This window comes from Melanaphis sacchari, unplaced genomic scaffold (assembly GCF_002803265.2).
Source record: "Melanaphis sacchari strain LSU unplaced genomic scaffold, SCAv2.0 Contig81_pilon_pilon, whole genome shotgun sequence".
Taxonomy (NCBI): domain Eukaryota; kingdom Metazoa; phylum Arthropoda; class Insecta; order Hemiptera; family Aphididae; genus Melanaphis; species Melanaphis sacchari.
In genome coordinates, this window is record NW_020271579.1 from 207,347 (window position 1) to 221,242 (window position 13,896).

The 13,896-nt window shown below is 26.7% G+C and overlaps 1 protein-coding gene across 2 annotated transcripts in view; it reads left to right on the plus strand.

Annotated features, from left to right (window-relative positions):
* The window catches only part of LOC112602095 (bestrophin-4), a 49,118-nt gene that overhangs the window by 14,919 nt on the left and 20,303 nt on the right, over positions 1-13,896 (plus strand). Inside the window, exons 5-7 of one of the 2 annotated variants that reach the window (XM_025350023.1) lie at positions 1,959-2,197; positions 9,135-9,269; positions 9,417-9,524. In XM_025350023.1, coding sequence (XP_025205808.1) covers positions 1,959-2,197; positions 9,135-9,269; positions 9,417-9,524 — 482 coding nt within the window. The remainder of the gene's footprint in view (positions 1-1,958; positions 2,198-9,134; positions 9,270-9,416; positions 9,525-13,896) is intronic. The other variant, XM_025350022.1, reaches the window with a different exon arrangement.

Here is a 13,896-nt window from a genome sequence, read left to right on the forward strand (position 1 = left end):
ACAAAAATGTACATCTAAGGATCTAAAACATAATAGCAGTTTTATCAAACTCGAACAAAGAAATTATGGCATATATTTATATACATATTAAATTCTTCAACTAGAATTATTATATTTTATCACTTATTACCTACCAAATTATAGTTGGTTTGGCTTCATGGAAAGTATACAATTTAAATATTTATTATATATCAGCTACCTCAGCCGTGATTTAGCGTTTGGAATTTGAATCAGTGTTACACATAATAAGCTTAGCTTTAATATTGATATTCATATATATATATATACATAACGTATGTGTGTATATTTTAATATGCACATAATAGTACCTATGTGTTATCACCTTAATTATGTACTTGTACATAATGATTTATAACAATACAAATACCACGGTATAGAATTTACGTATTTAAATATTAAATATATATATATATATTATGTACACCGCAGTACACTCAGATATATGGCGGTGTATATTATATGTGTTACAATATAAGGATAACCCCGCGTGTAACATCAGAAAGGTGAACGTTTTGCATGGCAGATAAATTTCACCTGTCACAAGATGTGTCAGGCATGCAAACGCGAAATACTTCAACAACAACGACAGTAATATAATATAATATATTATTATTTTATATTTCTTCGAGAATAATTAATAATAACGCCAAAAAATCACACCGGTCGCGTCCGAGTCGGATTTGGGTATTGTCAGAGTGTGCAGCCACAGCAGATCGTACGATGTGTTCGTTAAACTCGCGCCTCTTGTCTCACTGTTCGTCTGCAGCAGCAACAGCAGCAGCAGCAGAAGATCAATGATATTCGTCATTATAACATTACCTATTATGATTTATCACCGTATAATATAATGGCGCGTGGTGTTTGTCGATTGTTCCCTGCAATATACAAATAGTTAATTATCCCGATTTACTCGATTACGTTGTTGTGATGTGTACGAGTACATGTATACAATATTATATAGGCACACATTTCATGTACCTATATTAGCTAGTTATTGTAAGTGCACATTGCATACGTAATCTAATTGCCGGGAGAAAGTGTAGTACCTACCATGGTTATCGGAAGAGAGAGAAAGACGGTGATAGAGAGAGGGTCGTCATTTTAACGTAGAAATATTTAACTGTTGCTATTTTTATACTCCATAATTTTTTATTTTTATTCTACTTATATAGTTTCACCGAGCGAAATTATTAATTATTTTATTATTGCATACCAGTGCAATGTAAGTTTCATTCCATTAATAACTATTGCTACTGATTTCGAATAATTGTTATAAATATGCATTAATATTGAAATCATAATCGTGTTTGTTGTTTTGCGCTTTTGCCGATACACTGTATTATAATATTATGATATTATACAAACATCTCCTTTTGAAACACGATTTTAAATATATAGATATTATGTTGTTCAGTAGGTGCAAGAGCAGACAAAGCAGTATATTCTATTCAAATATATGTGCAATACCCCTATAAAATGTGTACATGTTTAAAGTGCGTATATCTGTGGGCGTGCAGTGCATTTCGCATTTTGTAATTGTAGTAAATTATTATTCTTTTCGGATCTTCCCGTTTCATAAATTCGACTTTCTTAAATGTTTGTTATGTAAGATATAAGGTACCTATAGACTTACGAAATATTACGACGTGATTGGTTTTAGAAAATTTTAACCAAAATGTTGGTTAGGTCGTTTTATCTACATAATTTTCAACGACTGTCTAAAGTTTGAATCGTCTTTTAGCGCCCTTCCCCTCCTCTAAATCTAATCGGTTATAAACATATCGCTGTTCGACAAACAATATATTATAAATTATACGGATATGAAAATATAATAACGGTTAATGTTGTATAATAATAAAAAAAAAAAACAAAAAAAAAAAAAAAACGTTATCCACGACGAAACACATTTTTTTGTTGAAATATGATGGCGGGCGTAGGTTTGATGATGGATAGCGAGAAGGAGATACTGGAAGCGGTGGAAGCGAAGACTGCAATGACCAATTACTGGATCCCGTTGACTTGGGCTACCAACATCATAAATCGGGCCAGAAGAGAGAAATTGATATCCAACGATCACATGGTACAGACAATATTGTTGGAGATGTCCGACATGAGGTACAGGCTGGGATCACTGATTGGTTACGATAATGTCAACATTCCCATTCTCTATTCACAGGTCGGTATATACTACATACAAAGCAATGTGCACAATTATACAAATTGTTATTTACAGCGATAGGTTGTACATTTTACCCGGGTGCAGGTGTTTTTGCATGCATCACTTCTGTACTGCAACTATTATCATAGTGTATATAGAGTTATCATTTGATTATGAGTATCTTATAATTTTACATTATTAATATTATAGTATTATAGTCTGCGCGCATTCATATAATAATGTAATTTATTTTAACACCGTAAACGTATACTCGTATAATACTGGCTGTAAATTACCTATTATCCATCGTTGCACTCTAAAAAATGTCTTTAACATTTTTTCATATGTTGTTGTATATGTATCTATATTTATTGATCGTTCAGCTCTGCACGTAGGTATATGTCGTATATTCTACGAGAAACCGTTTTATGTATTTATGCACATATATTACTGCTGGGTCACGATTTACCAAAAAAGAAGTTAAGACCTGGGTATGTAAGTACATATTATACCACCTATAGGTACATGTATGAGTACTTCCGACCAAAGTCATTTCATATTAGATATGATATTATATTGTAATTATTATACTCCGACCAGAGACGATCGTAACCTTGGCCGTTCTACAGTTATTGTCGATTCTGCCTTCGGCTTGTGCTAATTTTTAAGTTCCTAATACCTTGGCAAACCGACATCGTACCTTTTTTGCGCTCCCAGCAACTCATAATTACCACTTCGCTAATCACATGATATGACGTCATAATAATGTAGTACAGATTTTTTTAATTAATGCCATGTTAACCATAACAAATATAGATGCATAGGTGTTTTATATATTTTTGTACAATATCATATTATTTTTTACTATCCTTTAATACTTAATTACACGAAATGTATAAATATTAAAAAAAATAAATCGATGTATAAGTAATATATTATAAGTAAGCAGTATTTCCAAGTATTAAAATGTGATGTAACATAAACATTTAAGCACCTGATCATATATATTTTAGTTGAAATAAAATTTTGAATTTTTGAATCTGTCTGTTTTGCTAAACGTTATATACTTATATTTTAATTTTTGTCACAGTTTACGATTGGTTTAATAATAACGTATATGACAGATTTTTCGATATATATGTACTATAAAAGTTAAGAATTTATTGGTTTTACATTTTAATTTATTAAAATGTAGCTAATAGGTAAACTAAAATTTAAAAAAATAAATATTTTTGTGTTAAAAAGAATTTTAAAATTATTTATGATAATTCAAAATATTAATTTAGGTTAATGTAAAAGTACTTGAAATATCATTATAATAACATAAAATCAAAGAGTTCTACGCTTTATTGTAGGTATTTATACATTTTGATCATTTGCCGACCTCAACATTAGCATTTTATTATATTGTCATTGACACATATCTTTAAACTTATAATAGTACTAAAATAATTTATATTTTGTGTAGGTGTTTTTGGAATAACCAATGTACTTATTAAATAATATATAGTAACCTAAAAGATCAATAACACGAAATTTACGATACTGTTGAGATTTGATTAAAAATGTATTCTGGTCATGACTATAGTTTAGTACCTATGTTACAATAGTAATATTATGATGATATATGATAATCAAAACAAATCAAGCTGTTCTATGTAACAGGCAGGCAACTGGAGTTAAAGTTAAATAAAATAACAATATTTATAATGCATCGAATTTCTTACATATTAATTATATATAATAATTTTAGGACGAGTATTTTCAACGATCAATAACGTGCAATATACATAGGTATAATACGTAAAATAAAGTATAATATCATCATGTATAATCATAAATAAAAATATAAGTGAAACGTAAGTTTATAGAAATTAATATTATAATACCTTGTTATTTGGCACCTAATAGTAGATACAAATATTTGATCTAATTGAATATAATAATAATATAAATCATATTATAGATAATATGATTTTTAGAGAGATTTTCTATAAATATAATCCATACGAGTATACGAAACGTGTCAATTGTTATAAGGGTTGTTGTAATCGTTAATTATTTCCGCAAAGTTCCTGTTTCATATATCATAATTTTTTTATTATTATTATTCTAATTGTTGTTTACGATTCTCTTCGGTCTCGCCGATTTAAAAGCATCGGACCATGCAAGGCTGCAGCTCGATATCCGAACGCACTGTACGAAAAAAATACAACAAATGTTACTTACCTAGTTAGGTATATATTAATTCGAGCTGTTGAATATCGTTTGCGGAAACAATGCTGCGATATTTTTGAGGAAAAAAATTGCAAAAAATCATATATACGTACATTTTGTAGGTATACTCCACAACAAAATACAACAATAATGTGCATAATACAGGTATTCGGTCGAGTGATTATATTATATCGGTATCACTAGTGTAAAAATCACCTTGACGGTATAATTTTTCGTGCAATCATTCATAAATTATGTATATACAAAGTACATGTAATACATATGTGCAGGTACCAAGGTAGGTACTTAATGGGTATATTGGTATATAGTTGAATTAGAATCGGATCTGGTGCATTATAGTTTATATATACATTATATTATGACTTCGGTACGAGATTATATTATTATTCAGCCGTACCTTTGTAGCATGTACCTATAGTGTGCATGGGATCGACTGGAACTGATCGGAGCGATCTCGATGGCCGCGATGCAATAGATGATGATAATTATATAGTACCCGGATTCATACACATTTGCATATTATTTTTTGATGTTGATACACGTTAGAGCAACTACGTTGTTATTTATGACGTATTGTGATTTAAAATACGGTATTCAATTTTTGAGACTGTTTCCGCATATACATTTTTAGTTATTAGGGAATTTGTTACGGTTGTAATGGTATTATCATTTAAATGTTTCACAGCATGACTTAATTTTAATTAACTAACGACTGTTGAAAAATGTCATATATTAATTATACCTACTTGTTTTTATTTTTTGTAGATAAAAAACTAAACAGTCAGCAAACATCTGTGAATTAAATTCAAATTGAATATATTCGAGAAAAAATAATCCTAAATAAGTAGCAAGATTTTTTCATACAAAATCTGTTTTGTCAGCCACAATTAATTTATTTTTTTCATTAAATGTTTTATTTGTATATACATTGTTTACAATAAATAATAGTCTATATTTATAAAATATTAATGGAGGACTTTTTAGTGTATGGAGAAAAGCTATAAATGTTTGTAAAAATGTTTTATAAAAAAAAAAAAATGGAAAGTTTATTTAGAATCCAAAACATAAAACGTATACAATAACTGCCATTGTAAATTTTCACTATCATTTAGCTAAAACACAATTTACACGTACCCAACTAACTTTTGGTACACCAGGAAAAATCAAAGCAAATGTATCAAAATCTTAGATCTATAGTAATAGCAACATATACGTATTTAAGTATTTTATATTATGTATTATGATTTATGACTAATTAGTAATTATCGACAACCAATACATAGGTTTATCAAATGTTTATAATGATAATGTCGATCGATGATCTACAAACGATTGTTTAAGCAAACGTCAAACTATGTAGACATACTTAAGTGTTTCTATAATATTAAATTTACAAACATTAGCGGGTTTTTACGTTTCTTGCGGATCGCAGTTACCTGCGACGAACGATACCGTGCGTGGTTACTGGTTGTTGTGAACCCCGAGGCGACTAGTTTTCAAAGAGTCGCCGCAACCGTTCGCATATTAAACGCGTTCGACTGTCGGATAAGACGGTAGCATACGTATTGTATCGTCCAATGAACTCTAGCTATTCTACGCGTAGCCAAAAATCGGATTAAATTTTACGAAATGTGAACGAAATAATCACGTCATATGGAAATAATGATATATTTTTAATGGACACACATTTTATCGTCATTTTATATCCGACGAGATACGCGCCTATATAATTTAAATGCCTCGAGTTGTATATTAATATATTATTATGTACACATTTTGGAGAAATGGGATAATATGGTTTTGTAGAAATATTAAGACAAAGTGGGAAAATAAAATTAGATTTATATTTGACGGCCGATGTTTATTATAATTATATAGGTACACACAGCACTCTATTATTATTTTTATTATTATTTATAATTTTATTGGACCTATTTTATTTTTGATAAAAAGATTATATTTGAGCAAATATTTATAATTTATGAAATTTAGATTTTCGTTGTAGTTACAGGATCCAATATATTCTTTTTTTTGTGATGTTAAAATAAAATTATATTTATCTGAATTATAAATGTCTGAAATTTAGATTATTATTGAAGTTAGGTATAGACTGTACGTCTGTACTTATAAAAGTATAAAAGTATGAATACGGGTTACGAACAGAACATTTTCCAATCAAAATCTTATCTGAATTAAGTTTAATGAAATATATTGTTTAATAAATTATTTCAAATAAACCAGTAACTTATAAGTCATAGTATGGATATGTTTACAATAAATTTTATTATTTTAGATTCTGAGTAGAGTGATGAATATATTAATTTTACAATGTAAGTTATTTATTTAAATAATTTGTATTCTTTAATTACTTTACATAATTAAAATCATTAAACTTTTTTATGAAAAGATTTTACACTGTAAAATAAGTATCTTTGAGCAGAACGTTATTCCTTAAACTTAAAAAGTCTCCTTGAAAAAAAATGCTGTAAACATACAAATACGTATATATATATAATATATACTACTCCCACTTGCACCCACCTTTTATTATGATTAAGGTACTCGCGACGTTTTAAATAACTCAAATTCAAAATACTATGAATATTATGTATACACTTAAAAAAATTAACGATACGTATGTGGTATGATCATTTTAGAGAACTCTTATCCAATATTCTCTAAAAATATCAAAAATATAACAATTTCATGATGAGTAAACGTCCGAAAATTTCATTGAAATGTATACATTTTTACAGTAATTTCTTTCGAAATGTGGGATTGTGAAGGAATATGAAAAATACTATCTATACTATCATATTATTAAATCTATAATCTATGTCGATTTTTAATTGATAATATTTCGATGTAGGTACTATATAGAGCTTATATTGTATAGAACTTGTAGAAGTATTGAACACTTTTACCGTGCTAAAAATTTTATCTAAAGAAAACATTAAATATTTTTTTGAATGAATAATTTTCTTGTTTCACTCATAGGTCATAATTTAAAATTTTAAATGTTAATAGTAATTGCATTGTTTATTTCTTTGAGTAATAATAATAACAATAAAAGCAGTAATAATAATAATTAAATACGGCAAAAATATAATTGTGTACGATTATAATAGTAATTTTTTATGATGAACATTATAAATCTTATTTAAGAATGTCATTATATAAAATTATATATTAAATACCAGGCATTAATTATTATTTTTTAAATATAACACTTTTACTGTAATTGCGGAAAATTATTTAAAAATGTATTATTCATAAGAAATTTAAATAAATTATTAAGGAAAATATTGTATGAAATTATTCAATAATCACTTGTTTGATTATGATTATTAGTTATTACATTGAGATTTATTTATTTATTAATATTATGTGAATTATTAAATTTCATATAAATAGTAGGTACGTGTTAATTTAAATACATTAGATGCATATGATTTTTGTTGTTTAAATATGATAATAACATGTATTTTATTTTTACTGTATATAGTTTTAATTTTTAACACATTCAAATAAAAATTTAAAACAAATATTAAATTTATATATTAATATATTAAAAAAAATTATTAATTTATTATTCACACTAAAAAAAAAATGTATGATTAATTAAATAAAAATGTACATCAAACATGTTATTTACATTGTTTAAAAACAAAATAATTATAGATTGATTTATAAAACTACGATTTCTATCCAATATTTTAAAACTTGCTTTGCATAGGTTTTCTATTATCTATAGCAATAATTTGTATTCACTGACCTTGTAGGGGCTCATGTTAATTATATGGCATTACTAATAAGTTATTAATTATTAAAGTGGTGTTTTAATATCGTGCGGTATTATAATAAGGGATATTCCAGGCTGACTGATGACTAGACAATAGCTAACAATTTGTTATAGCTATAATTACTTTAAAGAATACATATTTTATTCGAGTAATAGAATCTATTCAATAAAATGTTGGAATTAAAACAGTGATTTGTTTTACAGCGTCTACCTATTTATATTATATTATGCATGACTAACGTGTGAAATTATTGAAAATACGAAATACAAAAAGTCGAAATGGCCTTGATGGCTTGACGATTGATATTGAAATAAGTTTTTATAAGCCACAACTACTTGCATCATCAATATGCATTCATGTTTCAACAGACCGTATCGCGCAATGTATTTTTTTCCAACAAAATATTTCGCACGTGTTTTGTACAGTCGTAATTGTCGGTTGAATTTAAATTTGTTGTTTTTTCAACGAAAAACTAGGAATTTACCGTAAAAATGAATTATTTTTTTTATAGAAACTATCACGAAGGAAATACTTATTCCTAGGTAATGTATTAATTGTTTAATATATTTAATTCTCTAACATAATATTAATATACAAGTTTTAATAGAAAATGCCAGATTAAACGAGTATACGATTAAAGCGCCATATATACTAACATCTTTATCGGTCATGATAATATGTATTATAAACTTATACTTGTTTTACTGTTTCATATATTTTAATAAGAGCTTCTTTTATTTTCTTGTAGATATAATATGTAGGTACCCATACTTACTTGTGGTACGTTCGTATATAGTATTTAATTTTTAATTCGTCCACAACAATACACGAATTGATTACAATACTATATACGCATTCTGCGTATAAGTATCTATGTTTTTAAATATTTGTAAACTATTAATTTTGTGCGACAGGTTGTGACGTTGTCGTTGTATGCGTATTTTGGAGCTCAGCTTATCGGAGCTCAGATGATAGAGCCTCCGCCAGAATGGGGTTTCAAGGATTTTAAAGAGTTCGACCTGTACGTACCGATCCTGACGATTATCGAGGTTTGCAGTCTTTCGTCGTAATATTAACTAAATTGTTAAACATTTTTTATAATCTTCGCAGAACGTATACAATATATATTATATATTTGACAATTTTTGAACATTGTGTTTATATATATATATATATTATTTCTATAATTATTTCAGTTTTGTTTCTTCGTCGGATGGCTGAAAGTGGCGGAAGTTCTCATTGGACCTTTCGGCGAAGACGACGACGACATTGAGCTTAACTGGTTGATCGACCGTCACATAAAGGTAAATATTAATTATGATCGTCAAAATATTATCATTTACAAAACCAAAACTGTACAACCTGCAGTAGTAATACCGGAAGTGAATAAGCTCAGAATAAATTCATTCATATCATATTATCTATTTAATTTAAATATATCATTTTTTACTACTTTTGACATCCCTAACAATATTTCATATAATTATTAGCTGTGTTTAAAAATCCTTAAGATAGGATTTGTGTGACAGAAAATTAATTCTTATGAAAATTACGAACAGTTTTTCACCATTGGTAAATCGGTTCGATAACATTAATATATCATATTCTAAAAATGCATACTTGTAGAATTTTTAAACATTTATACGTGTGCCGTGTGCGTTTATCGCCACTAAGTATAAAATATTTAAAGACATCATAGTAGATACGTATTAGTATATACATAGCTAATAAACATTTTGACAATGGCAGCAAGAACAATTGAATCCTATCGTCTCACTATGTCATACATAATAATATTATGTATGCATGTGTACATTTTTTAAAATTAAACGAGTTATTCCAGTTTTCGTTTAAAACAAAATACGCGTACCAACAAATGCAAATTTGTTTTTATTATACATTTATTTTCTATAATTTTAAAGCACAACAATGGTTGGACGACTTTCACATTCAGACTTTACCGTTTATTGAGACCAAACGTAGATACATAAATACGATGTGCGTACACAGTTGACAAATGTTTTCTTAAACTGACGAATGAATGTTATTTGTTTTTTATTCCCGTTAGTAAATAATTTAAAACATTAATTATAAACCATCGCGATTCGCTGTTCGTACAATGTACAATATCCGCGGTTTTCGTTTCTTTTTTGAGGTAAGCACATAAGCGTGACTGAATAAGAGGCCATACTATAATAATATTATAATATTCTTATTCGTTTTAATCGTTCTGTCGGTATTGTCATAATGCCAAACTTAACAAAGTTATAATTAGGGTCAAGGATATTAATATTTTATTAACAATCATAACCCTTTGATTCTTCAATCGTACAATTTAAAGATGTTTCAAAATGCTTCGTATTCCTTTATATGGTATTAACTTTATGTAATCCAATATATCGAGACGCATGATCATTGATCAAATACATAGTCGCAAATAATGTTATTGCGTAAATTTTTTTTGTTTTTTTTTTTTTCTTAGAGTTAATTTTATTAAATCATAATATTGTTTCAATTGGTTAATTTAAACAAAATGCATGCATTTATAAACTTTTAATTCGTTTTAGAAACAAGCATAAGTACAAATAAATAAGGTCTTCTATAGCTATAAAAATATTGATATATAGTTTTTTATTTTTATTTAATAAAATAATTGTAATAATACATTCTTTACATGACGCAGAATCTAAAATAGCTTATTAAATTATTGACGCTATTTATAAAACACTGTTTTACATAATATACCTTCAACTTCTTTAGAAATGTGTTTTGAATAATCGAAAGTTGTAAAAGCGGTTAGTGCTCGCTATTATATAGTAAACACATTATATTTAATTAAAAATAAATAATTGTTGTTCACTCCAAAACTAATATTTTCACAATAATTTCTAGGCCACTTAGATAAGTAACAGTTAATTTGTATTAAGTAAATTTTAGTTCAAGTTGATTTTAAAGTCATCAGTATACTTTAACATTATTTGATGATACATTTTATTTAAGTTTGTATTTATACTTAACTAGTTGCATAAACCGATTTCGCCGATTTCGAATTAGCAAATTTAAAACTAGGTGCTATTTATATCAGTTTATACCTATATCGATTTTAGTATAACTTAGTTCCACTGGCAATACGACGTCGATGTACCTAGCTCTGTAAATTAATTCAACTTAATCCACCTGGATTATATTGGATATGGAACTTAATATATTGTCAAACGTAGTTCAAATTGAAAGTCACTACAATTTATATTTTCTTGATATCTTTAAGAACAATTATTTAAACTTTAAAGTTTTTGTCAAGTCGATCAATGATTTTTGAGTGAACGTGCTATGATTAAACTTTTACTATTATGTTGAAATATTACCAATTAAAAATCACTTTTATTTTTGTGATCAAAAATTCTTTTAATTTTCTCAATAATTAAGAAAAACAAATAGAAACAGCGTGAAAAGAGAATAATTGTAATTGAGGAATTAAGTCAGTTTTCAACAATTTTGGTTTTCTTATTCTTTTTTTTTTTTTTTTTTTGATGAGGTTTAGGTGTGAATGTATGAAATCGGTATAGTCTATTATCTATTGGCATTTTAATATTTTCTATGCACGATAACATTTTTCAAAGTATTCATATAAATTATTAGCTTTTTACTTTACAGATAAATTTACATCATTCTACTACGATAAGACACCATCGATATCGACTAATAAATTACTCACATATAATGATATTGGAAAAAACCGTTTAACTTTTGAATCGAAATAATAACATTATATTGGATGAACCAATCTTATAGTTATAGATTCCGACTCATCTGCTTCCGTCATTCAGAATCATTTTTGGTATACAATGATTTATTATTAAATTAAAATTTAACACATTCATTACAGTGATCTAATATTAATAAGACCCAGGTACATTCTAAATCTAATTTACAGGAAAGGAAATTTACCAATTTGCTTTTGAAAATTAATATTTTATCAATGAAACTACCTCGTCAATTGTAATTTTCGTATAATTATTTGAAACTGTAGTTCAAAATGTAGGCACCGTTGTTATAACTCATAACATTATATTATACTAACATATCACAATTGTTAATAATTATTTTTGAAACTGATATCGTGGTGTAAAGTTTTCAGTTAAGTTATAAAATATGTAACAATAATGCTGGTGAAATAACATTATGTTAATTGTAAACATTTAAAACAGTTACCATTTATTAACAATATGTGAATATGTAAAATATGTAGAATTTCAAAAAATAACAGGTCAACAGGTGATCTAATTATAATTTATTTTTTTCAAAAAAACTTAGGCGTTACGAACAGATATTATGACGAGAATTTATAATTAAAAATATATATATTATTATCAGGCATGAATTTAATATATTATTAGCTAAGTATTAATATGGGCTCATAGTTTCGTTATTTCATAGTATAGACTACAATTATGTGTTATTTGCTATTCTCTCATACATGATTCATAAAGAAAAATTCATTGGTACAGTTTAATGTATACCTTTAATATGTATCATATATATTTAAAGTAGGTAGATATACTCAGTACAGTTAGTAAAAATTTTTAAAAATTTTTGTCATAGTGATATTTTAGGTTTTATTCGCGAAATTTATAAATATAATTTTGTGATTTTAATGTATGAATATTGTTTATATTTTAAATTAAATAAAGTTTCGACAAATTTTTGAAATCATATTTGTTTCAAATAATTATGTCGTACAGCAAAATAAAGCGGGGATACATTCTTTCCAAATCATTTCAATTATAATAAATCTAAACTCAGTATTAAAATAAACTGAAAATCGCAAAAATCAAGACTCTTGATATAAATATGGTCAGTCCAGGATGTAAAAATGTAAATATGACTTCAAGTAGTTAAGAGTATACAGTAAATCCCGTGTTCTAAGAATTTTAGTGAACTTTGTCATTAGGTAAGGTACTATAATATATGTATAAAATGATTGTATATAACGAAATGATTCTAAGCTAATGAGACAGGTGGATCAATTTATATTTCTAAGGATAGTCATATTTTAAATAGGTCATATTATAATATACAATATATATAATATTATTTTTATTTTCTAACTCAGTAGTTTGAAATAGTAACTATTATCAAAAACATTGTGTAAAATTTTTAAAATTCTCCTCAAAACGAAACTTTTTATTTAATGAAATATTTTTGAGAACAAGAATTAAAATTATTTAATTCCAAACGTATTTTTTATTTTTATTCCCTAAGACTTCGTAATATGAAAGTTTCACAATAAATGTATCTATAATCAATATTTGTCAAAAATATCTTGTCTCTGTGATTATTTTTTTCGAATTACAATAAAAAAAATAAAACCAATTTCAAAAAAATTGTGTTTTTATCTTTTTTTTTTTTTAAATAAGAACCTTTTATTTCACAAAATACTAGAAATAGGAAGAGTGTAGAAAAACAGTAAAACATCTATTACTACCAATGCCTAGAATCATTTTTAATTTTTATTCTCCATCATGTCACGGATAGGCTGTGAAAATGAATTCAGCACGCGTTAAACTGTGTATCACCCTGTATATATCTGCAATACTGTACTTTATCGACACGATAAACATAATAATACATTATTGTAATTATAATACAGCGCAGTATCTGCTTAACAATAGTAAA